Raw genomic sequence first — 26504 nt, forward strand, 5'->3', positions numbered from 1 at the left:
ATTCCATGGATTTATTTATTTTTTTGGAAGAATAAAACCACCGTGGGCGAGCCATCTCTCCCCGCCCCGGTTTTCCCGCCCCCAGGAGGAATAGCATCACCCCCCCACACCCCCGTCTTCCGCCCTACTTGCTGATTAGCTCCTGTTTGGCAAGGTGAGTCACTATTTCCGGCAAGTCTTCATGGATCACCACCTCCTCCGATGCCCGCAGCCCTTCCTCTGGCACCTGGGTTGCACTCCTGGCTGGCAGGCTGGCGTGGCTGTTCTCTTCGGTTCTCCACGACAGTATAGACTGCGGAGGAAGCAAGTGGGGTGGGGTGGGATTTAAAGTGAGGGTGCGGTTTTCGAGGAGGACTAGCAGCCTTGTTTTCTTGAGGACTAGAAGCCCTGTTTTCCCGAAGATTAGTTCATCCTGTTTCATGAGGACTGGAATCCCATTTCATGAAGACTAAAAAGCCTTGTTTCGTGAGGACTAGAAACCCTCTGTTGCATGAGGACCAGATGCCCTGTGTTTCATGAGGACTAGAAACTCTGTTTCATGAGGACTATAATCCTATTTCATGAGGACCAGGAACCCTCTGTTTTACGAGGACTAGCCGTCCTCTGTTTCATGAGAATCCTATTTCATGAGGACTAGAAACCCTCTGTTGCATGAGGACTAGATGCCCTGTGTTTCATAGACTAGAATCCTATTTCATGAGGACTAGAAACCCTGTTTCATGAGGACCAGATGCCCCCGGTTTCATGAGGACTAGAAACTCTCTTGCATGAGGACTATAATCCTATTTTATGAGGACCAGGAACCCTCTGTTTTATGAGGACTAGCCGTCCTCTGTTTCATGAGGACTAGAATCCTATTTCATGAAGACCAGGAACCCTCTGTTTTACGAGGACTAGTGGCCCTCTGTTTCATGAGGACTAGAATCCTATTTCACGAGGACTAGAAACCCTCGTTTCAATGAGGACAGAAGGAAGCTACAGGACTGCAACCCTCCCCCTCTTTTGCTATGAAGCAAAGGTCCCTTCTCTGCCCCTCCCCAAGACCCTTCCTCCCTTTCTCAGCCCTACACCCCACCCACCTCCTTGGCGCTGCCGTATGGGCGGAGGGAGACCACCTGCGCCGACGAGACGGACTCCAGGGAGGGCAGGCTGTGCGCCGGCTTGGGCAGCTTGAAGATGTTGCAGTAGGACGTGGTGCGCTGGGCCCTCATGTGCCAGTCGCTGGAGAAGCTGCGAAGGGAAGCAGCGGCTGAGCCTTGGGAACAGGTGGGTGGGTGAGAGCCAGCAGGACCCTTCCCTCCCCGTCCTCCCCCTTCACTCAGATTGCGTGCCTCGGTTTCCCCCCCCAACCCGTTTTCAAGGAGTTGTGTGCTTTTCCCCGCGGCGGACAGAAAATACGACAACAAGTTCGTTTAGCGATCATTCAAAGTTACAACAGCCCTGAAAAACTGACCTACGACCTGTTTTTCACACAATCGCTGCAGCGTCCCCCCCTAGGGTCATGTGATCCAAATTCAGACGCTTGGCAACCGACTCCTATTTATGACGGCCACAGTGTCCGGGGGTTCGCGCGATCCCCTTTTGCGACCTTCTGGCCAGCAAAATCAACGGGGGAAACCACATCCGCTTCACAACCGGGTTACTACCTGAAAAACTGCAGCGACACACTCAACAACTGTGGCCAGAAAGGTAGTAAAACGGGGAAAAATCAGGGGTGAAACCTACTTACCTTCCCTACGGGTTTGGAAGTGCGCACTCCGCCATTGTTGTGTCCAATTATTGACCCCCTGTGCACGCGCAAAGCCTTCTGCGCATGCACAGAGGGTCAAAAATGGGTTACTTCCTGGTTAAAACCAGAAAGTAATGACATCCAAGCCGGTGGGCAGAGCTTCACACTAGTGCCTCTACCGGTTCGCCACAAGCCGGAGAGAACCTGCAGGATTTCACCACTGGAAAAAACTGCCTCAACAAATGTTCCCACTTCAGAATACAAAATGTTTGGCTCGGCTGCGGTCGTACAGTGAGGACAACTGTAATTCACGCACCTAAGTTCCATTTGCCACAGCGCAGCCGCGCAAGCAAACACTTCGCGGTTGTGTTGTGCGGCTCCCCACAATCTCCCCGCCTTGAACCCCATCGGGGAAGGTGCTACGTAGTTCTCCTCACCCATCCCAAGATGGCGGTGGCCGACACTTGGCTCCCGGCCCTCTGTACCCGCATTTGTCCCTCTCCCCGCCTCGGGCTCACACCTTCTGGATAGGTTGGTGACTTTCACCACCTTGCTCTCGATTGCGACGGGGCGGAGGCCTTGTTGAGTGTCCAGGCGGGCGATGCCCCTCTGGACAAAGCGTAGGATGCCGTGCAAGGCGTTTTTACGCCGCAGCTGGAACACCACGTCAAAGTCGCCATCTTCCTCCTCCGCCAGCGGCCGTTCCTAAGGTGGAGAGGGAGAAAATGGCGGTTTATTTCGCGTAGGGTGTGTGGAGATTCTCCGTCATCCAGGACATGGTAGTCTCAAAGGTGCTGTCATGTCCCACTCCTCCTCTGACGGCCGGGTCGGGAAAGTCCGTATCAAGCGTGGCTGCAAAGCCTCTGCAGCTTTGCCAAAGTCCTGTCAGAGTTCTCAGGGCAGGCAGGAGTCCAAGATGTGACTTCAGCAATCCAGATTAGACTTTGCCTGACTCAAAGAATGCCAGAAAGCAGATCCTTTATATAGGCCATGGGGTGTGGCTCCATGACTCAGCACTTATCCAGGCCTGCCCCTCCCTTCCTTTTGCTGACGTCGCCTCTCCACTCTCCGGAAGCGTGGATCCCTCCACCCTCCAGCTGCCGGCAATTCCAGCTCGTGACTGGCTTCACATTCCCCAGGCTCACATGCTGTGGGGGAGGGGCCCAGCTTCTCCGTTTGTCCGGGCATGGTGCCAGGACTGGGGGCTGGAGGCATGCCAGGACATTCTTCTGTACTATCAGTGTCTGGCAGGAGATGAGAGGGGCCCGGCTGTGGAGAGGGGGGCGAGCGAGGCACAACAGGTGCTTTTTCTTTCAGGAGGCAACTGGACTTTCTTGTTTTTTTCTTTGAAGACATTTCGCTTCTCATCCAACAAGCTTCTTCAGCTGTGACAGGATAGTGGGGAATGGAAGGATGCAAATGACCAGCTGTTTGCAAGAAATATTCCCCACCATCCAGTCAAGAGCTGAAGAAGCTTCTCGGATGAGAAGCAAAACGGACACTTGAGTGGTGCAAATGGTTCCTGTAATCTGCAATTTTTTTTTTCTGGAAATCCGTTCCTCCTCCCATCCCATTCCAAGGGTGTTCATCCCAAATTTTTTATTTATTTTATTTTTATTTATTTATTTGTCAAACACAACAATATATATAAGCATGAAATAACCATACGAATTGGATACAAGCAAAGGGAACATTAGGACAGGAACGGTAGGCACGCTGGTGCTCTTAAGCATGCCCCTTACAGACCTCTTAGGAATGGGGTGAGGTCAATAATAGACAGTTTTTGGTTGAAGCTTTGGGGATTTTGGGAAGAGACCACAGAGTCAGGTAGTGTATTCCAAGCATTAACAATTCTGTTATTGAAGTCATATTTTCTACAATCAAGATTGGAGCGGTTCACATTAAGCTTAAATCTATTGTGTGCTCATGTATTGTTGTGGTTGAAGCTGAAGTAGTCTTTGACAGGAAGGACATTGTAGCAGATAATTTTATGAGTTATACTCAGGTCATGCCCAAGTTGGCGGAGTTCTAAATTTTCTAAACCCAGGATTTCAAGTCTGGGGGCATAAGGTATTTTGTTGTGATCAGAGGAGTGGAGAATTCTTCTTGTAAAATATTTCTGGACACGCTCAATTGTATTAATGTCCGAAATGAGGTGTGGGTTCCAGACAGGCGAGCTGTATTCGAGAATTGGTCTAGCAAATGTTTTGTATGCTCTGGTTAGTAGTGTAATCTTTCTGGAGAAGAAGCTACCCAAGATTAGGTTTACAACTCTTAAAGCCTTTTTGGCGATGTAATTGCAGTGGCCTTTGGCACTTAGAAAACTCCAAGGTTTCCATATCAAAAAATATACAAGGTGTTGTATAGCTAAAAGTCTGTAGAGATTTCTGAGTCATCCAGGTGAGTTACAGGAACCAGGAGCACCACTCAGGGGACCCTGACATAAAACCTCCAAGTGGCCTCAATGACCCCCTAAAAGGATGCAAAGGACCAGCGGTCTGCAAGGAATATAAATCCTGCCATTCCTCACCATCCAGTCAGAACTGAAGAAGCTTCTTGGATGAGAAGCGAAACGTCTTCAAAAGAAAAAAAAAACCCCAGAAACTCCAGTTGCCTCCTGAAAAAGCACCTTTGGTTCAACCATGACCTGGAGGACTGAGAAGCTCTACAGACTTTTAGCTCTACAATTTGGGATGAAGACCCTCGGAATGGGGTGGGAGTAGGAATGGATTTCCAGAGGGAAAAATTGCAGACTACAGGAACCATTTGCACCACTTGGACACGGATAAACCTCCAAGTGGCCTCAACGACCCTCTAAAAAGATGCAAATGACCAGCCGTCTGCAAGGAATATCAATCCTTCCCTTCTCCCACCATCCAGTCAGAGCTGAAGAAGCTTCTTGGATGAGAAGTGAAACGTCTTCAAAGAAAAACAAGACAAAGTCCAGTTGCTTCCTGGAAGAAAAAAAAGCACACTGGGGAATATTTCGCGTACGGCACATCCCAGGTGGGTTAGCCACCTGGGATCTGGGTGGGTCTAAAGGTAAACGCTCACCGCCAGCACTTCCTTGAGGCCCTGAGCTGTGTACTTCAACAGCCTCTCGGCATTGACCCTGCGATGCTGTTCGCTCTGCAGTAGCTTCATCTGATCGTGTTCCTTGGCCAGCTTTTGGCTCAGTTCTTCCTTCAGCATGCTCAGCTCTTCTCTGCGAAAGGGACGGATGGAAAAAAAAAAGGAAGAGGAAGGAAGGGAAGGAGAAAAAAGAAGAGGAAGAGAGGGATGGAAAGAGGGAGGAAAAAGACGAGGGAGGGAAAGAAAGAAAGAAAAGAGAAAGAAAGAAAGGGAAGGAAGGAAGGAAACAAGGAAAGAAAAAAGAAAAGAAGAGGAAGCGGAAGGAAGGAAGGAAGGAAAAGAGAAAGAAAGAGAAAGAGGGAAGGAAGGAAAAGACAGAAAGAAAGGGAAAGAGGAAAGAAGGAAACAAAAAGAAGAGGAAGCGGAAGGAAGGAAGAAAGGAAGAGGAAGAGAGGATGGAAAGAGAGGAAAAGTAACGAGGGAGGGAAGGTAGGAAAAGAGAAAGAAAGGGAAAGAGGGAAAGAAGGAAGGAAACAAAAAAATGAGGAAAGAAAAAAAGAGGAAGTGAAAGGAAGGAAGGAAAAGAAAGAGAAAGAGGGATGGAAAGAGGAAGGAAAAAGGAAGATGGAGGAGGAAGAAAACAGAAACAAGGAAACAAAAAAGGAAGGAAGCGGAAGGAAGGAAGAGAAAGAGAAGGACAGAAAGAGGAAGGAAATAGATGAGGGAGGGAAGGAAGGAAAAGAGAAAGGGAAGGAAGGAAGGAAACATAAGGAAACAAAAAAGAAAGGAAGAGGAAGCAGAAAGAAAAGGAAGGGAAAGAGGGACAGTAAGAGGGAGGAAAAAGAAAGACGAGGGAGGGAAAGAAGGAAACAAAAAAGAAAGGAAGCAAAAGGAAGGGAAAAAAAGAGAAAGAGAGGGATGGAAAGAGGGAGGAAAAAGAAAGACGAAGGAAGGAAGGAAAACAAAAAAGAAAGGAGAAGGAAGGAAGGAAAAGAGAAATAGTGAAACAGATGGGAGGGAAGGAAGGAAGAGGAAAAAGAAGGAGGGAAGGACGGAAACAAGGAAAAGAAAGAAGGAAAGAGTTGTTTTTTCTTCCCTCTCCACCTTCCTTTCCTTTCCTGCTGTCTCTTCCAAGAGGGCAGACAAGCCACCCCAGAAGCTACCAACCCCTCCACCTTTCTGACCAAAGGCAGGAAATGTTACAGAAACATTTATGACCAGGGATGGATCCTCCTGCCGCTCTGGTCCCCCTCCGGAGCTAGTGGGAAAAGAGTGGGGGAGGGAGACTTACCGGAGGACCAAATTCTGCTGGAAGAGGCTTTCGCTGGACTTCTGCATCTTGGCCAGGAGGGTCTTTGTTTTCAGGTGGTCCTCCAACTGGCTTTCCAGCTCTTTGCATTTTTCCGTCAACATCCAGATGATCTGCACAAGAATTTTTAAGTTTTTTTTTTTTTTTTTTTAAATATCAATTTAGGGAGAGTTGTTGTTCTGTCCCCCCTTCGCCTCCGTCCGAGTGATGGCTTAATTAGCCGGCACTATCAGCTCTGGCAGCAGAATAGCCAGTGTCTGCCAAGTGTCTCTGTTATCTCCCTCGACGCCGATGAGTCACCCAGGAACAAACTTCAGCTCTTAGTTAATCAGTTGATTTGCCTGCTACGAAGAGGCACAGCAGTTCTTGCTGCCTTTATATCCTGTGGGGTGTGGCTCCATGACTCAGCACTTCCTAGGCCTGCCCCACCCCTGCTTCTGTTTTTCCCGCCTCTCCTGCCTACGAAACCTAGGATCCAGCCAGGCCTGATTGCCATCAGCTGGGTCTGAAGGCGTGGCCTGGGGGGGGAAGAGTCAGGGGATGGAGGCCTCGTTATCTCTTCCACCTGGCCTGCCTCTGGCTCCTGGAGGTGAGCCAGGGAAGCCAGTGCTCCCGAAGTGTCCTGATGGCCCTTCCCCCTCACTTTCCAAGTCACTTTCTGGCAGGAGGCCCGGCTCAGGGGGTGCAGACACAACAGTTGTTCTGTCGGGGGGTGCAGCAGACACAACAGGAGTTTTCAAAGAACCAGCCAACGTTAGCAGGCTCGGAAGGACAAGCTCCACCATGAAAAGGTTAAGAGTCTGATCGGGTGCATTGCAGGTAGCATTATGACCATGACGGAGCCTGCCCATCACGGTCGTAAAGCCCTCACGGCTGTAAAACAGGTCAGTTGTGTGACCCAGTTTATAGCTCGGTTGGTAGCTTTGAACGTTCATTAAGCAACCGGTCGTAAACCAAGGACGGCCTTTAATATAACTGGTGGGTCCGTTTGTAGCTTCAAAGAGTCATTAAACAATTGGCCGTAAACTGAGGACTACCTTTAATACAACAATAGGTTCGTCTGTAGCTTCAAACCGTCATTAAGCAAGCGGTCATAAATCAAGAACTACAGCAATAGATCTGTCTGTAGCTTTGAACTGTTCTTAAGCAAGCGGCCATAAGCCGAGGACTAACAATAGAGCCGTCCATAGCAGAGGTAGTCAACCTGGTCCCTACCGCCCACTAGTGGGCGCGTTCCAGCTTTCATGGTGGGCTGTAGGGATTTTGTCCGATACTGAAGCACTTTCCTTTTTTTTAATTTAATTGACTTTTTAAAAAAATTTTCATAGCATTATTTAAAAACATTTTCATTAGGTTTTCATCAAATTCCCCGTGACCATTTAAATTTCTGAAAATAAACTATTTGTATCGCCCGCGCATAAGTTTAGTTCACGTTACGTAAGTGAAACTAAATGGCGCTATAGTGCGACCGCAAACAAAAGAGCCTCGCCCCAGAATAGCTCGCGCATCTCCCCCCACACCACCCAGCTGTAACAGACAAGCAGAGCTGGTAGCCGGCGCCCCCCACCCCAAATCCAATCCACGATGCGCGAGAGGCATGCGCAGACGATGCTACACGGCGCATTACTGTGGAATCGGTGGGCAGTTAGAAAATTTTACTACTAACAGAGATACGAAAGTGGGCGGTAGGTATAAAAAGGTTGACTACCCCTGGTCTATAGCTTCGAACTCTCATTAAGCGAGTGGTCGTAAGCCAATGCCAGAGAGTCAAATCTCTGGGCCACCTGGCAACAGAGTGTGTCTGTGTGTGTGTGTGTGTGTGTGTGTGTGTGTGTGTGAGGCAACCTGCCTTCTGGTGGCTAAGCCGGTTGGTGATCATTCTCTTCTCGTTCTGCTCCAGCAGCTGGAGCTGCTTGACGGCCTCGGCGTGGCCCTCCTTCAGGCGGTCGTTCTCCTGGATCAGCTGCAGGCTCTGCTCCGTCACCTTGGTCAGCTGCAGGCTGATGGCCACGTTCTCCCGGATGGTGCGCTTGGTGGTCTCCGCCATCTGGTTGTTGGCCACTTTGCGGAACTCGGCGGCTACGGCGTTCACCCGGTGCAGCATGTCCTTCTTCATTCTGGGAGGTGGGGGGGACGGGGGAGGTTATCAGTTTGCCCCGCAGCGACAACGCTGCGAGGTGGGGTTGGGTTGAGGGACTGGCCCAAATTCACTCAGCTGGCTTTCATGGCTACAGCAAGACTAGAACTCACCATCTCCTGGTGATTGGCTCAACATTACCCAGCTGGTTTTCATGGCTATGGCTGGACTAGAACTCACTGTCACCTGGTAATTGGCCCAAAGTCACTCAGCTGGCTTTCATGGCTAAGGTGGGACTAGAACTCACTATCTACCTGGTGATTGCCTCAGTTACTCAGCTGGCTTTCATGGCTACATCATGAATAGAACTCACAGTCGCCTGGTGGTTGCCTCAAAGTCACCCAGCCAGGTTTCACGCCTAAGGCAAAACTAGCATTCCCGTTTTTTTCAGAAAAAACGGGATGAAAAAGCCTCAAAAACTGACTGAAAAAAACCCTGAAAATGGGCGAAAAAAAGCCTCAAAAATCAGCCAAAAAAACCTCAAAAACAGGCCACAAAAAGCCTCAAAAACAGGCTGACAAAAGCCTTGAAAACGGGCCAAAAAAAGCCCCCAAAATGCTCCCCCCCCAAAAAAGCCTCAAAAACAGGCTGAAAAAAAGCCTTGAAAACGGGCAGAAAAAAGCCTCGAAAATGGGCCAAAAAGGCTGGAAAAGGGCTGAAAAAAGGGAGGCCAAAAACTTTTTCGTCGTTGTTTTCCTCTACTAAATTTACATCTGTCTTGTAGTCCGAAAAATACAGTAATTCAGCAGGCCTATACACACACACACACACACACACACACACACACACACACACACACAGAGTATATATAGGTCTTTGGTTATTCGGGTTTTCTCCCACGTAAAATTGGAAGTGTTGTGTCTCGCCCGCTCCCCCTGCCGCAGCCGGGCCCCTCTTATCTCCTGCCGGACGCTGATAGTTCGGAAGAATGTCCTGGCATGCCTCCAGGCCCCAGCCCTGGCACCATGCCCAGGCAAACGGAGCAACTAAACCCCTCCCCCACAGCATGTGAGCCTGAAGAATGTGAGGCCAGTCATGAGCTAGGATTGCCAACAGCTGGAGGCTGGAGAGATCCTCGCTTCCGGAGAGTTGAGAGGTGACGTCAGCAAAAGGAAGGGAGGGGCAGGCCTGGATAAGTGCTGAGTCATGGAGCCACACCCCATGGCCTATATAAAGGATCTGCTTTCTGGCATTCTCTGAGTCAGGCAAAGTCTAACTTGGATTGCTGAAGTCACTTCCTGGTCTCCTGCCTGCCTTGAGAACTCTGATAGGACTTTGTCAGAGCTGCAGAGGCACGCTTGATACGGACTTCCCTGACCCGGCCGTCAGCGGAGGAGTGGGACATTCAGGCTTCGGCTTCGTGCTTTTGGGATTTGCTCCCAGAAGCACGAAGATGAAGCCTGAAGATGACGAATGAGACTTCGTCAAAACGTCGCCAAGACACTTCCAATTTTACGCGGGAGAAAACCCGAATAACCAAAGACCTACATATAAACACCCGCGAAAACCTCAGGAAATAGATATATTGCTGCTGACCTCTCTTTATCAATCACCGCCTTCCGTTCGAGGTTATAGATGATGTCTTTATGCTGTTCCTCTTCCTTCCTCAGCTGGCTTTCCCGCTCGGCAAATTTTGCCAAAATCTCGTCTTTCTGCAATCGAAATTCCTCCAGCGCGGCCAACTTCCCACCTGCGCGAGGGGGAAAAAGAAAACCCCCACAGTTTTATCTTAAGTTTATCCTGATCAACTTCAAAATTATTCCTCAGAAGTTTGACGAGGCGCGTCGTCTTATACAGGTGCTTCTCGAATTATGACCATCATTGGGCCCAAAGTTTATGTTGTTAAGCGATGCATTGGTTACGTGAACTTTGCCGTGCTTTGTGACTTTTCCTGCCACCGTTGTTAAGTGAATCACTGCGTTGGATAAATTAGTGACCCGGTTGGTAAGTTAATCGGGCATCTTCCGTTGACTTTGCTGGTCAGGTCGCAAAAGGGGATCACGTGACCCCTGGACGCCGCAACCGTCATAAATATGAACCACTTGCTGAGCGTCTGAATTTTGATCATGTGACCATGGGGAGACGGCAACTGTCGTAAGTGTGAAAAACGGTCATAAGTCACTTTTTTCACTGCTCTTTCTTTGAACGGTCACTAAATGAACCGTTGCAAGTCAAGAAATAACTGTATTTTGCTTCAATGCAAATTGTTATGATTATTACAACCCACAGTGGCGCAGTGGTCAGAATGCGGTACTGCAGGCTAACTCTGCCCACTGCAAGCAGTTCGATCCTGACTGGCTCAAGGTTGACTTGGCCTTCCATCCTTCTGAGGTGGGTAAAAGGAGGACCCAGATTGTTGGGGGCAAAATGCTGACTCTGTAAACTGCTTAGAAAGGGGTGTAAGTGCTAGTGCTCATTCTATCTATCTACCTATTTATCTATCATCTTTCTATCTCTATCTCTCATTTATTATCATCTATCACCTCTCTCATCTATTTATCTATTTATGTATCTATCTACCTACCTACCATCTATCATCTAATCTACCTATCTATCTATCTATTTATCTATCTACCTACCTACCTATCATCTATCTATCTACCTACCTACCTACCTACTGTGGTGACACAGTGGTTAGAATGCAGTATTGCAGGCAAGTTGTGCCGACTGCCAGGAGTTCAATCCTGACCGTCTCACGGTTGACTCGGACTTCCGTCCTTCTGAGGTCAGTAAAATGAGGACCCAAATTGTTGCGGGAAATAGGCTGACTGTAAACCGCTTAGAGAGAGCTGTGAAGCTCTGTGAAGTGGCATATAAGTCTAAGGGCTATGGCTATTATTATTATTATTTTATTTACACAAAATGACAGTATACACAGCAAACGAGAGAACTATGCTGGATTTCGTATCACAGATCACTAGTCGAACACTTCCCAAGCGTTTAGGACTGCGTGATGTATCGGCGAATTATGCGAGCAGATCCCAGTAAGGTGGCCTTCTGCAGCTGACCAGTGGTGATCTTGTCAGCGCCAATTGCTTTGAAGTGCTTGCCTAGGTCTTTAGGCACAGCTCCCAGTGTGCCGAGTACCACTGGAACCACCTGCACTGGTTTATGCCAGAGTCTCTGCAATTCGATTCTCAAATCTTGATATCTGGTGACTTTTTCAAGTTGTTTCTCATCAAACAACTTGAAAACAACTTGAAAACAAACGAAGGGCCTCTGGTGGCTCAGGCTGGTAAGACAGTCTGTTATAAACACAGCTGCAGGTTCAAGTCCCACCAGGCCCAAGGTTGACTCAGCCTTCCATCCTTTATAAGGTAGGTAAAATGAGGATCCAGATTGTTGGGGGCAATTAAGTTGACTTTGTATATAATATACAAATGGATGAAGACTATTGCTAACATAGTGTAAGCCGCCCTGAATCTTCGGAGAAGGGCGGGATATAAATGCAAATTAAAAAAACCCTTGAAAACAACAACAACAACTATTATTATTATTATTATTATTATTATTGAAGAATTGCATCGGATGCGCGAAAGGAGCCCCCGATTTGGCTTACTCAGCAGCATATTCTCCGAGGTCAGCTGGTCCTTGGTCTCTTGGAATTCGTGCCTCAGTTGGACCAGCTGGGTTTCGAAGGCGTCCTTCTCAAAGTCTTTAGCCTGCTGGAGATTCTGCAGCTGAACGCTCAACTCGGCAATCTCGTCCACCCGTTGGTTAAGGGTCTTCTTCAGGAAGGCCACAATCTCCTTGTTGTCGGTCAACATTTTTTCATATTCGCTCCGGAAAAGTTCTTCGCTTACCTGTAACTGGTCCCATTTCTGCTGGTACCTAGCAAAGCATCAACGACCCCGCGCCCCCCGCCCCCAGGGCCCCACCAAATCAATCAGTCTCGACGTACGGCCATAATTGAGCCCCAAAATTTCCATTGATCAACGAGACAGGGCCATTTTACGACCTTTCCTGCCACGGTTGTTAAGTGAGTCACTGCGGTGGTTTAAGCTTCAACCTGTCAGAAGGTCTCAAAACAGGATCACGTCACTATGTGACTATGGATTATGATTTGTGTTATATTTTAATTTTTGACTGTTAGTTTTATACCCTGTATTCGGTTATGGGAAGTCCCAGGGGGTGAGGGGAGGGAGGGGAAGGGAGAGGGAGTGGGGGATGAGGGTAGAAAATGGATTGATGGTTAATGTATAGAGACGATTGAAGATGTATAATTAATGTAAGATCAGAGCTGCCTGGCTACCATTTCTGAATGATGGGAAGAAAAGAAGTAGGAGAGAGAAGGAGGTAGGAAAGAGAAGAGGAGGAAGAGGAAAGGAAGGAAGAAGGATAGAAGAGGGAGAAGAAAGGAGTAGGGAGGAAGGAGGAGAGGAGGTAGATAAGAGAAGGGGAGGATGGTCGTGGAAAGTAGAAGAAGGTAGAGAAGAGAGTAGGAAGGGGGTGGTGACCGGGCAGGTCCGATTAATTGTATATGATGGTACATTAAATATGTTATTGGATATGAATGTTAAAATAAAACTTTTTTATTATAAAAAAAAACAGGATCACGTGACCCCCGGGACATTGCAAACATCATAAATATGAGTCGGTGGCTAAGCGCCCGAATTTTGATCACGTGACCAGGAGGATCTGTAACGGTCATAAGCACAGGTAGTTCTCAACTTATGATGCTTCACTTAGTGACCGTTTGACGTTACAACGGCACTGGCAAGCGTGAAGAATGCACAAAACTGGAAAAGCGAAAGTATACCTATAGATGGAAATGTAATAAAGAAAATACTAGAGTGCGCGGAAACGGACAGGTTAACGATGAGAATCAAGGATAAAGAGGAAACGAACAGGTTAACGATGAGAATCAAGGATAAAGAGGAAACGAACAGGTTAACGATGAGAATCAAGGATAAAGAGGAAACGGACAGGTTAACGATGAGAATCAAGGATAAAGAGGAAACGAACAGGTTAACGATGAGAATCAAGGATAAAGAGGAAACGAACAGGTTAACGATGAGAATCAAGGATAAAGAGGAAACGAACAGGTTAACGATGAGAATCAAGGATAAAGAGGAAACGGACAGGTTAACGATGAGAATCAAGGATAAAGAGGAAAGACAGTATTGTTTAACATGGGACTTATTTTATAAAACAGAAGCAGAAGTTAGTAAATTTATAATTAGGGATGATTAATAAAATAGAGCTAAGTGTATATATAGGTATATAGAAGCAGTATTATTATTATATTATTATTATTATTGGATTAATTTGATTACAGATTAAATTATATAGAACGACTAGAAAGATTATATTGTATATACTATGAGAAAAATAGCGATAATTAAGGTGCATCGTACGACATGTATTCAAAACAGATTTGACACAGACAGTATAATGGATAACCATTTGTTTGAAATGGTGTAGGGTTTCCTGCCTGGGCAGGTGGTTGGACTAGAAGACCTCTAAGGTCCCTTCCAACTCTGTTATTATGAAAAATTGTAAGTACACTGTCGTTGCAGAAATGGAAATGTGATGTATAACAAAAGAAAATGTATAATAAAAAATTATATATATATAAAAGAAAGTGTGACGTATGATCATTTTTCACACTTAACAACCGTTGAAACATCCCCCATGGACACGTGATCAAAATCCAGGCATTTGGCAACCAATTTATATTTATGACGGTTGCAGTGTCTCGACCTTCTGACCAAAAAGGTCGTAAAACGGGCCAGAACTCGCTTAATTAATGCCTCATTAGCAGCAGAAATTTTGGGTTCCATTGTGGCCATTAAATCGAGGACTAGCTACATAAAAAAAAAACCACAGCCTTAAGTCTTTTTTTTCCCCACTGCAGCGGTTGCTTCGAACGGCCACAAAACAAAAGTTTTGTAAATCGAGGACTCCCCGTTTTAAAACAGCCTCATATTGCCACCCCGCACCCCCCCTTCAAGAAATCCAGAGGCGTGGATCTCTACTCCCACAATCCATCCCCCGCTTCCCGCAGCCCTCACCGGCATTTGCGGAGAATTCTGGGAGTCGAAATCCAGATTTAGGGAATCGCAACTCAAAAAGAAATCCTGAGTAGTGCCATTCCTTCCGCTGCTCCTCTCATGCAGCTTAAAATCTGTGATTTTTGCACAAAGGGGCGTGGGGTGGTGGTGGTAAATCAGATGGAATTTTTGAACGGGTACCAAACGCAAGAATTTCAACCGATCAGGGGGACAAATCCTCCGCCAGAAACCAGAATTTGTGAAAAAGAACACACACACCCCAAGCCACCTGTCTGAAATAGGACCGGGTTTCCTGCCTGAGCAGGAGTAGGGTGGGGTGGGGTTGGACTAGAAGACCTCCGAGGTCCCTTTCCAACTCAGTTATTCTATTCTGTTCATCTATCCGGCTCAAGATGGGATGACAAGCTATAAAATCCCGATTTGGGGGGGGGGGGGATTCACTCCCGATTTACCCAATTCTGGTTTTGAAAAAGAAAGCCAGATCCAAAATAAACAATAAAAACGAGCTGGGGTTCAGGGTCTTCCAAGCCTGTCCCCATCAACGCCCACCCACCCCCGACTCACCGGGCCAGACGCCCCTCCAAATCTCGGATCTGGATCAGATAAAATTCCCGACTATGTTCTGGCACAATATTGGGATCAACTTCTTGCTCTTTGGGGGCCTCCTCTTTTTTGCGCCCCCTTTTTTTGGGTGCCATGGCTGACCTTCGGTTAAAGAGTCTGCCCTTTAGGGGAGGAGGGGAAAGGAAAAAAAAGGAACTGGAACAGGGGCACTTTAAAAGCTAGAATGCCTGTCCGGTTGCTAGGCGAAGGAGATGTACATAGCAACGGAGCTGCGGAATCTAAGCGAGCCAGGCATCCATTTGAGAACCAGCCCTCTGTCTCCAGCACGGGAGGATTCCACTCCTAGCCTAGCCTTTCAAGTGCCTTCCACAAGGTCTGGACTACAGAGCCTCTCATTCCCAGCCAGAGGGGCCTATATGGGGGGGGGGTCTTGGTGAGAAGGGAGGGAGGGAGGGAGGGAGAGAGAGAGAGTGGGTTGGAAAAAGGGAAGGAAGGAGTAAGGAATGAAAAAAGAAAAGGGAAGGAAGGGGAAAAGGAAGGAAGGAAGGAAGGAAGGAAGGAAGGAAGGAAGGAAGGAAGGAAGGAAGGAAGGAAGGAAGGAAGGAGAGGAGAGTAAAAACAGGGAAGGAAGGGTTGGTTGGAGAAAAGGAAGGAGTAAAAAATGAATAAAAGAAAGGGAAAGGGAAAGGAGAAAAGGACAGGACAGGACAGGAAAGGAAGGAAGGAAGGAAGGAAGGAAAAACAGGGAAGAAAGGGTTGGAGAATAGGAAGAGTAAAAATGAATGAAAAGAAGAAAGGGAAAAGAAAAGGGGAAAAGGGGAAAAGGAGAAAGAGAGGAGAGGAAAGGAAAGGAAACGAAAAACAGGGAAGGAAGGGTTGGAGAAATGGAAGGAGTAAAAAATGAATAAAAGAAGGAAAGGAAAGGAAAATGAGAAAAGGAAGAAAGGAAAGGAAAGAAAAGGACAGGAAAGGAAAGGAAAAACAGGGAAAGGGAAGGAGTAAAAAAATGAATAAAAGGAAGAAAGGGGAAAGGAAAGGAAAAGGAGAAAAGGAGAGGAGAGGAGAGGAAGGGTTGGAGAAAAGGAAGGAAGAATGAAAAAAGGGAAGAGTTGGAAAAGGAAAGCAAAATGAGGAAAGGGAGGAAGGAAGGAAGGAAGGAAGGAAGGAAGGAAGGAAGGAAGGAAGGAAGGAAGGAAGGAAGGAAGGAAGGAAGGGCATCAGAGAAAGGGAAGGATCCAGGAATGCTATCCCATTTTTTGTGTGCGAAAGTCTTTATTGCATCAATCAAAATTTGGCTCAGGATTGTCCAATGGAGACCCTCATCCTTGCACAGCAAGGCGCCATCTCTAGCAGACTGGGGCGAGCCCCCACCCATCCCTGGTCTTTGCCCCACCCACCCCACCCCGCTTCCTCTTATCCAAAAACAGTTGGAGCAACCCCCGTGTCTCTCCTGCGGAGGGGGAAATGGAGCTTCCATTCACAAATCTGTCTTTACGGGGAAAAAACGGAAGCCGAACCTGGAAGAGAAGGAAAAAAGCACCGATGAGTCACCCAAATTCCATGGATTGACGACACCGATCAAAGCAGAGACCACCAAAAAGACCCCCCTCAGCCTCCGAAGAAAAGGCCGCTTAAAAATCTAACAAAGAAAAAGAAGATAAAATATTGTAGGTATTCCCTGAGGAAACTGACACCGACAGCTCCCAGACGGTTCCTCCCCTCTCCTCTCCTTCTTCATCTTTCCTTCCCTTCATTTTTCCTTCCCCTTCTTTCCTTTTTCTTTTCCTTTACTTTCCTTTTTCCTTCCCTTCCTTTTTCTTCTTTCCTTTTCCTTCCTCTTCCTTTCTTTCCCTTCTCTTTCCTTTTCCTTTCTCCTTCCCTTCCTTCTTCCTTCCTTCCTTCCTTCCTAATTTTTCTTTCTTTTCCCCTTCCTTCCTTTTTCTTTTTTCATTTTTTACTCCTTCCTTTCTACCTTTCCTTCCTTCTTTCCTTCTCTTCCTTCCTTCTTCCTTCCTTCGTCCTTCCTCCTTGTTCCTTTCTTCCTTCTTTTCTAATTTTCCTTCCTTCCTTCCTTCCTTTTCTTTTTCATTCTTTACTCCTTCCTTCTTTTCTTTTCTTTCCTTCCTTCTGTCAGGCCTGGAACCTTGACACCTTCCTCCTTCCTTCCTTTTCCTTTTCCTATGTCCTTCCTCCTTGTTCCTTCCTTCCTTCCTTCTTTTTCATTTTCCTTTTCTTTTTCATTCTTTACTCCTTCCTTTTCTTTCCTTCTTTCCTTTCTCCTTCCTTCCTTCTTCCTTCCTTCCTTCCTTCTTTTCTCATTTTCCTTCCTTCCTTCCTTTTCTTTTTCATTCTTTCCTTCCTTTCTCCTTCCTTCCTTCTTCCTTCCTCCTTGTTCCTTCCTCCTTTTTCTCATCTTCCTTCCTTCCTCTCCTTACTTTTCTTTTTCATTCTTCCTTCCTTCCTTCCTTCTTTCCTTTCTCCTTCCTTCCTTCTTCCTTCCTCCTTGTTCCTTCCTTCCTTCCTTCTCATTTTCCTTTCCTTACTTTTCTTTTTATTCTTTACTCCTTCCTTCCTTCCTTCTTTCCTTTCTCCTTCCTTCCTTCTTCCTTCCTTCCTTCCTTCTTTTCTCATTTTCCTTCCTTCCTTTCCTTACTTTTTCTTTTTTCATTCTTCCTTCTTCCTTACCTCCCTTGTTCCTTCCTTCTTTTCTCATTTTCCTTTCCTTACTTTTCTTTTTCATTCTTTTCTCCTTCCTTTCCTTTCCTTCTTTTCCTTTCTCCTTCCCTTCCTCCTTCCTTCCTTCCTTCCTTCTTTTCTCATTTTCCTTTCCTTCCTTCCTTTTCCTTCCTTCTTTCCTTTTCTTTCCTTACTTTCCTTTCCTTCCTTCCTTTTCTTTTCCTTTCCTTCTTTCCTTCTCTTTCCTTTCTCCTTCCCTTCCTTCTTCCTTCCTTCCTTCCTTCCTAATTTTTCTTTCTTTTCCCCTTCCTTCCTTTTTCTTTTTTCATTTTTTACTCCTTCCTTTCTACCTTTCCTTTCCTTCTTTTCCTTTCTCTTTCCCTTCCTTCTTCCTTTCCTTCGTCCTTCCCTCCCTTGTTCCTTTCTTCCTTCTTTTCTAATTTTCCTTTCCTTTCCTTTCCCCTTCCTTTTTCTTTTTTCATTCTTTACTCCTTCCTTCTTTTCTTTTCTTTTCTTTTCCTTTCCTTCTGTCAGGCCTGGAACCTTGACACCTTCCTCCTTCCCTTCCTTTTTCCTTTCCTATGTCCTTCCCTCCCTTGTTCCTTCCTTCCTTCCTTCTTTTTTCATTTTCCTTTTTCTTTTTTCATTCTTTTCTCCTTCCTTCTTTCCTTCTTTCCTTTCTCCTTCCTTCTTCCTTCCTTCCTTCCTTCTTTTCATTTTCCTTTCCTTTCCTTTCCTTTTCTTTTCATTCTTTCCTTTCCTTTCTCCTTCCCTTCCTTCTTCCTTCCCTCCTTTGTTCCTTCCTCCCTTTTTTTCTCATCTTCCTTTCCTTTCCCCTTTCCTTACTTTTTCTTTTTTTCATTCTTCCTTCCTTTCCTTTCCTTCTTTTCCTTTCTCCTTCCCTTCCTTCTTCCTTCCCTCCCTTGTTCCTTCCTTCCTTCCTTCTCATTTTTCTTTCCTTACTTTTTCCTTTTTTCATTCTTTACTCCTTCCTTTCTTTCCTTCTTTTCCTTTCTCCTTCCCTTCCTTCTTCCTTCCTTCCTTCCTTCTTTTCTCATTTTCCTTTCCTTTTCCCTTTCCTTTTTCTTTTTTCATTCTTCCTTCTTCCTTACCTCCCTTGTTCCTTCCTTCTTTTCTCATTTTCCTTTCCTTACTTTTTCTTTTTTCATTCTTTACTCCTTCCTTTCCTTTCCTTCTTTTCCTTTCTCCTTCCCTTCCTCCTTCCTTCCTTCCTTCCTTCCTTCTTTTCTCATTTTCCTTTCCTTTCCCCTTCCTTTCCTTCCTTCCCTTCCCAGTCCTTCCCCTTCCCCTTCCCCTTCTTCTCCTTTCCTTACCAGCCAGATGTTAGAGTTCATCCCGAGGTGCTGTGGGGAAGGAATGGCTGAGGGGGCCTCCGTGGCTGATGCTTCGGGCGTCCTTCAGCGTCTTCTGAGAGCCGCTCCAGGTGGTTTTCCTAGAATCGTCATCCCAGATAGTGGAAAACTCCGTGTCGCTCATCCATTCAGCGTCCCCAGCGTAATGAGAAGGATAAGCCAGGTAGGGCCGGATGGAAAAGGCCTGCAAATCCCGGTGGCTGAAATATTTTTTGTAATCCTCACTAGGGGAAGAGAGGAAAAAAAGGGGAATTATGCAGAGTGTTCACTGTAAAAATATTTTCAAAATTGAGCATGATTTGTTGCCAGCAAGAACTTTGAATATAAAGATCAATACTGTATCCCTCAAAATATGTGCAGGTCTTATTCTCTTCTCTTCTACTTACTCTACTCTACTCTACTCATTGTTTCATTCTCTATTCTATTCCATTCCATTCCATTCCATTCATTATTTCATTATTCTATTCTATTCTATTCTATTCTATTCTATTCTATTCTATTCTATTCTATTCTATTCTGTTCTGTTCTGTTCTGTTCTGTTCTGTTCTGTTCTGTTGTTTTATTCTATTCTATTCTATTCTATTCTATTCTATTCTATTCATTATTTCATTCTATTTTGTTCATTATTTCATTTTCTATTCTACTCATTATTTCATTCTCTATTCTATTCTATTTTATTCATTATTTCATTATTCTAGTGTATTCTATTCTATTCTACTCTATTCTATTCATTATTTCATTATTCTATTCTACTTACTCTAATTCATTATTTCATTATTCTGTTCTATTCTACTCTACTCATTATTTCATTCTCTATTCTATTCTATTCTTTTCATTATTTCATTCTCTATTCTATTCATTATTTCATTATTCTAATTTGTTCTACTCTATTCTATTCATTATTTCATTATTCTATTATATTCATTATATTCATTATTTCATTATTCTATACTATTCTATTCTACTCTATTCTATTCATTATTTCATTATTCTATTCTATTCTATTCTATTCTATTCATTATTTCATTCTCTATTCTACTCTACTCTACTGTACACTACTCTATTCCCATTTCTATTCCTATTCCTATTCCTTGTTTCCTGCAACTTCGGCTGTGGAGAAAATGCCCTCTTTCCCTGCCCTTCTGTGCTCAAGGACAGGAAAATGACATGTCCCAGAGAAACAGAAATATTTCCAAATTATATGCTCCCTTCCTCCATGGCGCGCTTTTGACACCGTCATGGTCTAAAATCAGTTTGTTCTGCTGATTGTGTCAGCAGGGGTTTGAAAATCTTCTACCATTCCTGGCTCACGGTGTGTGTGTGTCTGTGTGTGTCATTTGTATAAAGTCTTCGTCTCTTCCCCAACCAGCTACGAAGATCAAACTTATCATCAAAGAGAGCCTACAAAAACTACACAAAAGTTTGATCGGTTCGCTCTGAGGCCAACCAGATTTTTTTAGCAATTCTCTCTTGCTCCGTCCTAAACGTTCTGTTTGTGTGTGTGTGTGTGTGTGTGTGTGTGTGTGTGTGTGTGTGTAGACATGATTGAGATTGAGTAAACCCAGAAACAAACAAGGACCAGATTACAATTGGCTAGGGAGTACCAGCCAAGCTTGGATGGAAAAAACAAAACAAAACTCAGAATATAAGCCAAAAGGCTGGGCTCTGTTTTAGCTCACGCTACACACACAAATTGCTTTTGCATACAGTCTGGAAGGAAAGCCAAAACGGCTTGGCTGGGAGCCTTACAAGCTGGAAACTCAAAAGAGCTTTTCCCTACTCAAATGTTACTCGCTCGAGCAGCAGGGGAGCCTCGTTTGTTGGCGAGGTCGCTTCTTGCAAATTCAGAGATGCAGATGACGATCGGCTGCCGTTTCGGATTTTGGGGTGGATGATACACAGATATAAAATGTAGAGTTTTGGCTGAAACAGGAAATTCTTTCTTTCTTTCTTTCTTTCCCCTCTGTAATGTTTTTCTGCTCCACTTGTAAGAAAGAAAGAAAGAAAGAAAGAAAGAAAGAAAGAAAGAAAGAAAGAAAGAAAGAAAGAAAGAAAGAAAGAAAGAAAGACAGACAGACAGACAGACAGACACTGGTATAGGGTCTCCTGCTTGATCAGGGGAGTGGACTAGATGACCTACAAGATCCCTTCTAAATCTGTTCATTCTATTCTATTCTATTCCATTCCATTCTGTAATTCTATTCTATTCAATTCTATTTTGATTTCTCTTGTCTTCTCGTCTTCTCTTCTCTCCTCTCCTCTCCTCCCCTCCCCTTCTCTTCCTTTCCCTAGTCTGTCCTGTCCTGTCCTATCCTGTCCTGTCCTGTCCTGTCCTGTCCTGTCCTGTCCTGTCCTGTCCTGTCCTATCCTATCCTATCCTATCCTATCCTATCCTATCCTATCCCTCTTCATGTTCTATTCTATTCTATTCTATTCTATTCTATTCTATTCTATTCTATTCCATTCCATTCCATTCCATTCCATTCCATTCTGTAATTCTATTCAATTCTATTCTATTTTGACTTCTCTTCTCTTCTCTTCTTTTCTCTTCTGATTTCTCTTCTCTTCTCTTCTCTTCTCTTCTCTTCTATTCCTTATTCTATTCTATTCCTTATCCTATCCTACCCTACCCCATCCTGTCCTATCCGTTATTCTGTTCTAATTCTGTTCTATTCTATTCTATTCCTTATTCTACTCTATTCCTTATCCTATCCTATTCTAAAAAAAACCAGCCAGCCAAAGAAACAGACCAAGCCAAACATTCGTGAATGACATCAGCGCTCAGAAATGAGGCTGCTAGAGTTAAGGAAAGCCAGCCCAATTTTGCAACGCTCAACATCTGTCCTCCAGATGACTCAGGAGTGCGAGAGCCACAATTCCCAACCGGGAAGTGTGTATGAAAACTAAGAGGGAAAAATAGGAACTGCTAGAAAAGGTAAAGGTTCCCGTCGCACATACATGCTGGTCGTTGCCAACTCTAGGGGGCGGTGCTCATCTCCGTTTCAAAGCCGAAGAGCCAGCGCTGTCCGAAGACGTCTCTGTGGTCATGTGTCCGGCATGACTCAACGCCAAAGGTGCACGGAACGCTGTTCCCTTCCCACCAAAGGTGGTCCCTGTTTTTCTACTTGCATTTTTTACCTGCTTTCGAACTGCTAGGTTGTCAGAAGCTGGGACAAGTCATGGGAGCTCACCCCGTCACGCGGCACCAGGGATTCGAACCGCTGAACTGCTGGCCTTTCGAGCGACAAGCTCGGTGTCTTAGCCACTGAGCCACCGCATCTCAGAACTGCTATAAGATGCTTGATTTTGGCTGGAGGGGGGGCCCTTTGGATTCATGAAATGGTTTCTCCAAGAAAAGAAGTCTAAATTCTAACAAATTTAGCATTTGTTAAAAACTCTAAAGAAGTTTTTCTTTTTTTCAAAAAAAAAAAAAAAGCAGAATATCTAAGGGAGAAGAAATTGTCAGGGTGCAAACCAAAATGTCTCCCCAAAGGACAGAGGGAGGGGGAGAAGAAATCAGCAACCGAAAAGCAGGAGATGGAAGGGAGTGTTCCATAAGAGGGCTCGGCTGACTGGCTGGCACGTCACAGTCTTTTTCTTTCTTGGTGAAATCCAAATTTTTTTACTACCGGTTCTGAGGGTGTGGCTTGGTGGGCGTGGCAGGGGAAGGATACTGCAAAATCCCCATTCCCTCCCCACTCCAGGGGAAGGATATTGCAAAATCCCCATTCCCACCCCCACTCCTGGGGAAAGGATACTGCAAAATCTCCATTCCAACCCCACTCCTGGGGGATGAATACCGCAAAATCTCCATTCCCTCCCCACTCCTGGGGGAAGGATATTGTAAAATCCCCGTTCCCACCCCACTCCAGGGGAAGGATACTGCAAAATCTCCATTCCAACCCCACTCCTGGGGATGAATACTGCAAAATCCCCATTCCCACCCTATTCCAGGGGGAAGGATATTGCAAAATCCCCATTCCCACCCCCACTCCTGGGGAAAGGATAGTGCAAAATCCCCATTCCCTCCCCACTCTGGGGCCAGCCAGAGGTGGCATTTACTGGTTCTCCGAACTGCTCAAAATTTCTGCTACCGGTTCGTCAGAACCTGCTGGATTTCACCCCTGGAATGTTCCCTTTTAAGGTGCGTTCCTTCCATTTCGGGTGAGGAGGGTAAATCCTTACTTGGGATGTTTGTCATACATAATGGGCAGGAATTCATCCACGGGCAGGATTTTAGAGAGGGGCTGTGCCTCGATCAGCTTCTGAGCCCCCCGTCGCGAAAGGACGTAGGCCAACGTCCAGTAGGAATATTCAGGCACCACCAGATTGGGGATTTCTGCCACCGCTTCCTCCTTGTCGGAGTTGACTTGTTTCCTGCCCAGGTAGCTGAAAAGAGAGAATAACAGAATGACAGTGTTGGAAGGGACCTTGGAGGTCTTCTAGTCCAACCCCCCGCTCAAGCAGGAGACCTTATCTCATTTCAGACAAACGTCTCTTCTCTCTTGCTCCGTCCACACGTTCTGCTTTGTGTGTGTGTGTGTCCAGTCTCTTCTTAAAAACTTCCAGTGTTGGAGCATTCACAACTTCTGGAGGCAAGTTGTTCCACTGATTAATTGTTCCAACTGTCAGGAAATTTCTCCTTAGTTCTAAGTTGCTTCTCTCCGTGATTAGTTTCCACCCATTGCTTCTTGTCCTGCCTTCAGGTGCTTTGGAGAATAGCTTGACTGCCTCTTTTTGAGCTGTGCAATGACTCAGTAGTTAAGACACTGGGCTTGTAGATAGATAGATAGAGAGAGAGACAGACAGACAGCCAGACAGACAGACAGAAAGACAGATAGACAGACAGACAGTGGGAGATTAGATAGAAGACAGATAAAAGAGATTAGATAGATAGATGTAGGTAGATAGATAGATAGATAGATAGATAGATAGATAGATAGATAGATAGATAGATAGATAGATAGACAGACAGACAGCAATATCACTTAGACTTATATACCGCTTCACAGTGTTTTTACAACCCTCTCTAACCCTTGCAGAGTCAGCCTCTTGCCCCCAACAATCTGGGTCCTCGTTTTACTGACCTTGGAAGGATGGAAGGGTGAGTCAACCTTAAGCTAGTCCGAATTGAACTGTTGGCAGTCGGCACCATTAGCCTGCAATACTGCATTCTAACCACCGTGCCACCACAGCTGATAGATAGCTAGATAGCTAGATAGATAATGATTGATAGATAGGTAGGTAGGAAGATAGATCGATCAATAGCTCTCTGTTGATAGATAGAGAGATTGGCAGACAGAGCAACAGAGAGACAGACAAATGATAGACAGACGTAGAAATAGATAGATAGCAATAGCACTTAGACTTATATACTACTTCACAGTGCTTTACAAACCTCTCTAAGCAGTTTACAGAGTCAGCCTCTTGCCCCCAACAATCCTCATTTTACCAATCTCGGAAGGATGGAAGGCTGAGTCAGGTAGATAAATAGGTACCACTTCAGTGGGAACGTAAAAGCACTCCATGACATCATGCTGGCCACAGGACCACAGAAGTCAGCAGTGAGTAGTAAAATAAAATCCGCAGGGACTCCTTTTCCTTTTAACCTCTTCTTTGTGGCAGCTCCTCAAATATCGGAAGGCTGCTATCGTGTCACCCCTAGTCCTTCTTTTTGTTAAACTAGACATACCCAACAGGTAAGTTCCCATCACCTCCCTCGACACACAGCCCAGGCAAAATCATCATCGGAACTGCGCTACTCAGAACATCGTATAGAAGGTACTTGGCTGATACCTAGGATGCTGGCAGCAACCCGTATCAACCATCAGCACCAATCAGTGGTATTTGTGATGCATTTTTGAATCTTCAGCTGACTGAGTTTCATGTTTAATGAATAAAGTATATAATAATAATTACACGATTATGGATGACATGTTACAGTGATACCCATTGTCGTCGGGGCACTTGGTACCATGTCCAAGAATTTTGTAAAACACATCAAGAAATTGCAGCTTCCTGCTATAACACCAGCAGAACTGCAAAAAACTGCTCTACTTGGAACATTGCACATCTTAAGAAGGTACTTGGTTGATACCGAGGAAGGTACTTGGTTGATACCGCTGGCAGCAACCCCTATCAACCACTAGCACCAGTCAATCGTATTTGTGACACATTTTTAAATGTTCAGTTGACTGAGTTTCATGTTTAATAATGATGATGATGATCACACAAACAGTGGGACGTACATCAGCTCCCAATCGAGTTGCGTCCGCTCCAACTCGTCCATCATCTTCAAAAGGCGCCTCTTGAAATAAGCCTCGAATCGGATATCGTCTTCCAAGATGAGGGATTTCTCCAGCCCTTTCTCAACGATCTGGAAGACACGTGCAAGGCATCTCTGTTAAAGAGTCTCCTGCTTGGGCAGGAGGTTGGGCTAGATGACTACAAGGTCCCTTCCAACTCTGTTAATCTGTTAAATCAGTGTTTAAAATGAATAGCCAAGATGTGGAAGCAGACAGAAATAGAGCCAAGAGAGGAATATGGGAGGCAAGCTAAGAAACGAACAATTAAAGCTTTAAAGCGGGCAAGAGATGATGGTTAAAAGGGGAATATGCTTAAATACAGTAGTCGCATAATCAAAGAATAGGGATGGGAACTAGAGAGAGGGTGATTAATAAAATACACATTTTTATATAATAAGGAGAAGTAATAGAAAGGATACACATTTTTATATAATAAGGAGAAGATATAGAAAGGGGGGAAATTAGAATTTGAATGATGGTATTAATAAGTATATTTAAATAATATGGCAAATGGCATAAAAACAATATATAGATTAAATAAATAATGAAAGGTTATAATTCAATATGAATAGGTGTTCGTTTACTAAATGTAACCAATACGATCAAAAATACTTTATTTGTACTAAAATGTATGACATGCAGAAAATAACATATTGAAATTTGAATAACTAATTAATGAAGGATTATAAATTGAAACAAGCAAATAATGGAAGATTTCAATTTAGCCTAAACGTTTGTACTTTTATTAGAATTATATAAGCTTGTTAAAAGTAATAAATATGATTAACAACATTCTATTTGCATTAAAAGGTGTGACACTTAGAATAGGGTGATTGGCATAGAAATGACACATTGAAATATTGAATGATTCAATAATGAAAGATTATAATTTAATAAAAATATTTGTATTATTTACAAGGATTACATAAAAAGTAATAAAAAACATTTTAAAAAATCTGTAAAATCAGTGGAGGAAACTTATCACGACGTTTCCTCTGCCTTCCGCAGCCTGTTTTCTTTCGTGTCGTGCCTGCTCCAAGGATCAAGCAGAAAATCGGGAAGGTCCGGTCGGACTGATTAGAGACCCACCCCTCTCTGCTTGAAGAGCAGAATTATAGGTAGTCCTCAAATTACAACAGTCCAGTTAGTGACCATCCAAAGTTATGACGACACTGAAAAAAAGGTGATTTAGGGCCGTTTTTCACACTTACAACCGCTGCAACATCCCCACGGTCACTTGATCAAAATTCAGATGCTTTTGGACACTGACTCGCATTTATGACGATGTGTTCTGTTTCCCTCCCTCCCAACAAAGAGTCAGTCAA

At 44.9% G+C, this 26504-nt stretch overlaps 2 protein-coding genes across 2 annotated transcripts in view; both read right to left on the reverse strand.

Annotated features, from left to right (window-relative positions):
* Window positions 1-115: 115 nt before the first annotated feature.
* Window positions 116-15521, reverse strand: CFAP157 (cilia and flagella associated protein 157). The gene is made up of 9 exons (XM_058159621.1): window positions 14826-15521; window positions 11807-12078; window positions 9784-9937; window positions 7960-8227; window positions 6093-6223; window positions 4784-4934; window positions 2250-2434; window positions 1080-1230; window positions 116-292 (listed from the first exon to the last, which is right to left on the reverse strand). Exons 1-9 carry the CDS (start codon window positions 14957-14959, stop codon window positions 125-127), a joined length of 1614 nt encoding a protein of 537 aa, XP_058015604.1. The 5' UTR covers window positions 14960-15521; the 3' UTR covers window positions 116-124.
* Window positions 15522-16183: 662 nt separating this feature from the next.
* CERCAM (cerebral endothelial cell adhesion molecule) overlaps window positions 16184-26504 on the reverse strand; it is a 29062-nt gene continuing 18741 nt past the window's right edge. The window contains exons 10-13 of the mRNA XM_058159620.1: window positions 25123-25250; window positions 23060-23263; window positions 18836-19098; window positions 16184-16342 (exon numbers count right to left, since the gene is read on the reverse strand). Coding sequence (XP_058015603.1) covers window positions 18846-19098; window positions 23060-23263; window positions 25123-25250 — 585 coding nt within the window. The 3' untranslated portion in view covers window positions 16184-16342; window positions 18836-18845. The remainder of the gene's footprint in view (window positions 16343-18835; window positions 19099-23059; window positions 23264-25122; window positions 25251-26504) is intronic.

Source organism: Ahaetulla prasina, chromosome 16 (genome assembly GCF_028640845.1).
Source record: "Ahaetulla prasina isolate Xishuangbanna chromosome 16, ASM2864084v1, whole genome shotgun sequence".
In the NCBI taxonomy this organism is placed as follows: Eukaryota; Metazoa; Chordata; class Lepidosauria; order Squamata; family Colubridae; genus Ahaetulla; species Ahaetulla prasina.

Excerpts from the sequence above, each read along its gene's own strand:
- CFAP157 (XM_058159621.1), bottom strand. The coding sequence starts at position 14,959 with ATGGCACCCAAAAAAAGGGGGCGCAAAAAAGAGGAGGCCCCCAAAGAG. Across the intron at positions 12,079-14,825 it reads TTGGAGGGGCGTCTGGCCCG|GTACCAGCAGAAATGGGACC; the intron begins GTGAGTCGGGGG and ends ATGCTTTGCTAG. Across the intron at positions 293-1,079 it reads CATACGGCAGCGCCAAGGAG|TCTATACTGTCGTGGAGAAC; the intron begins GTGGGTGGGGTG and ends CTTCCTCCGCAG.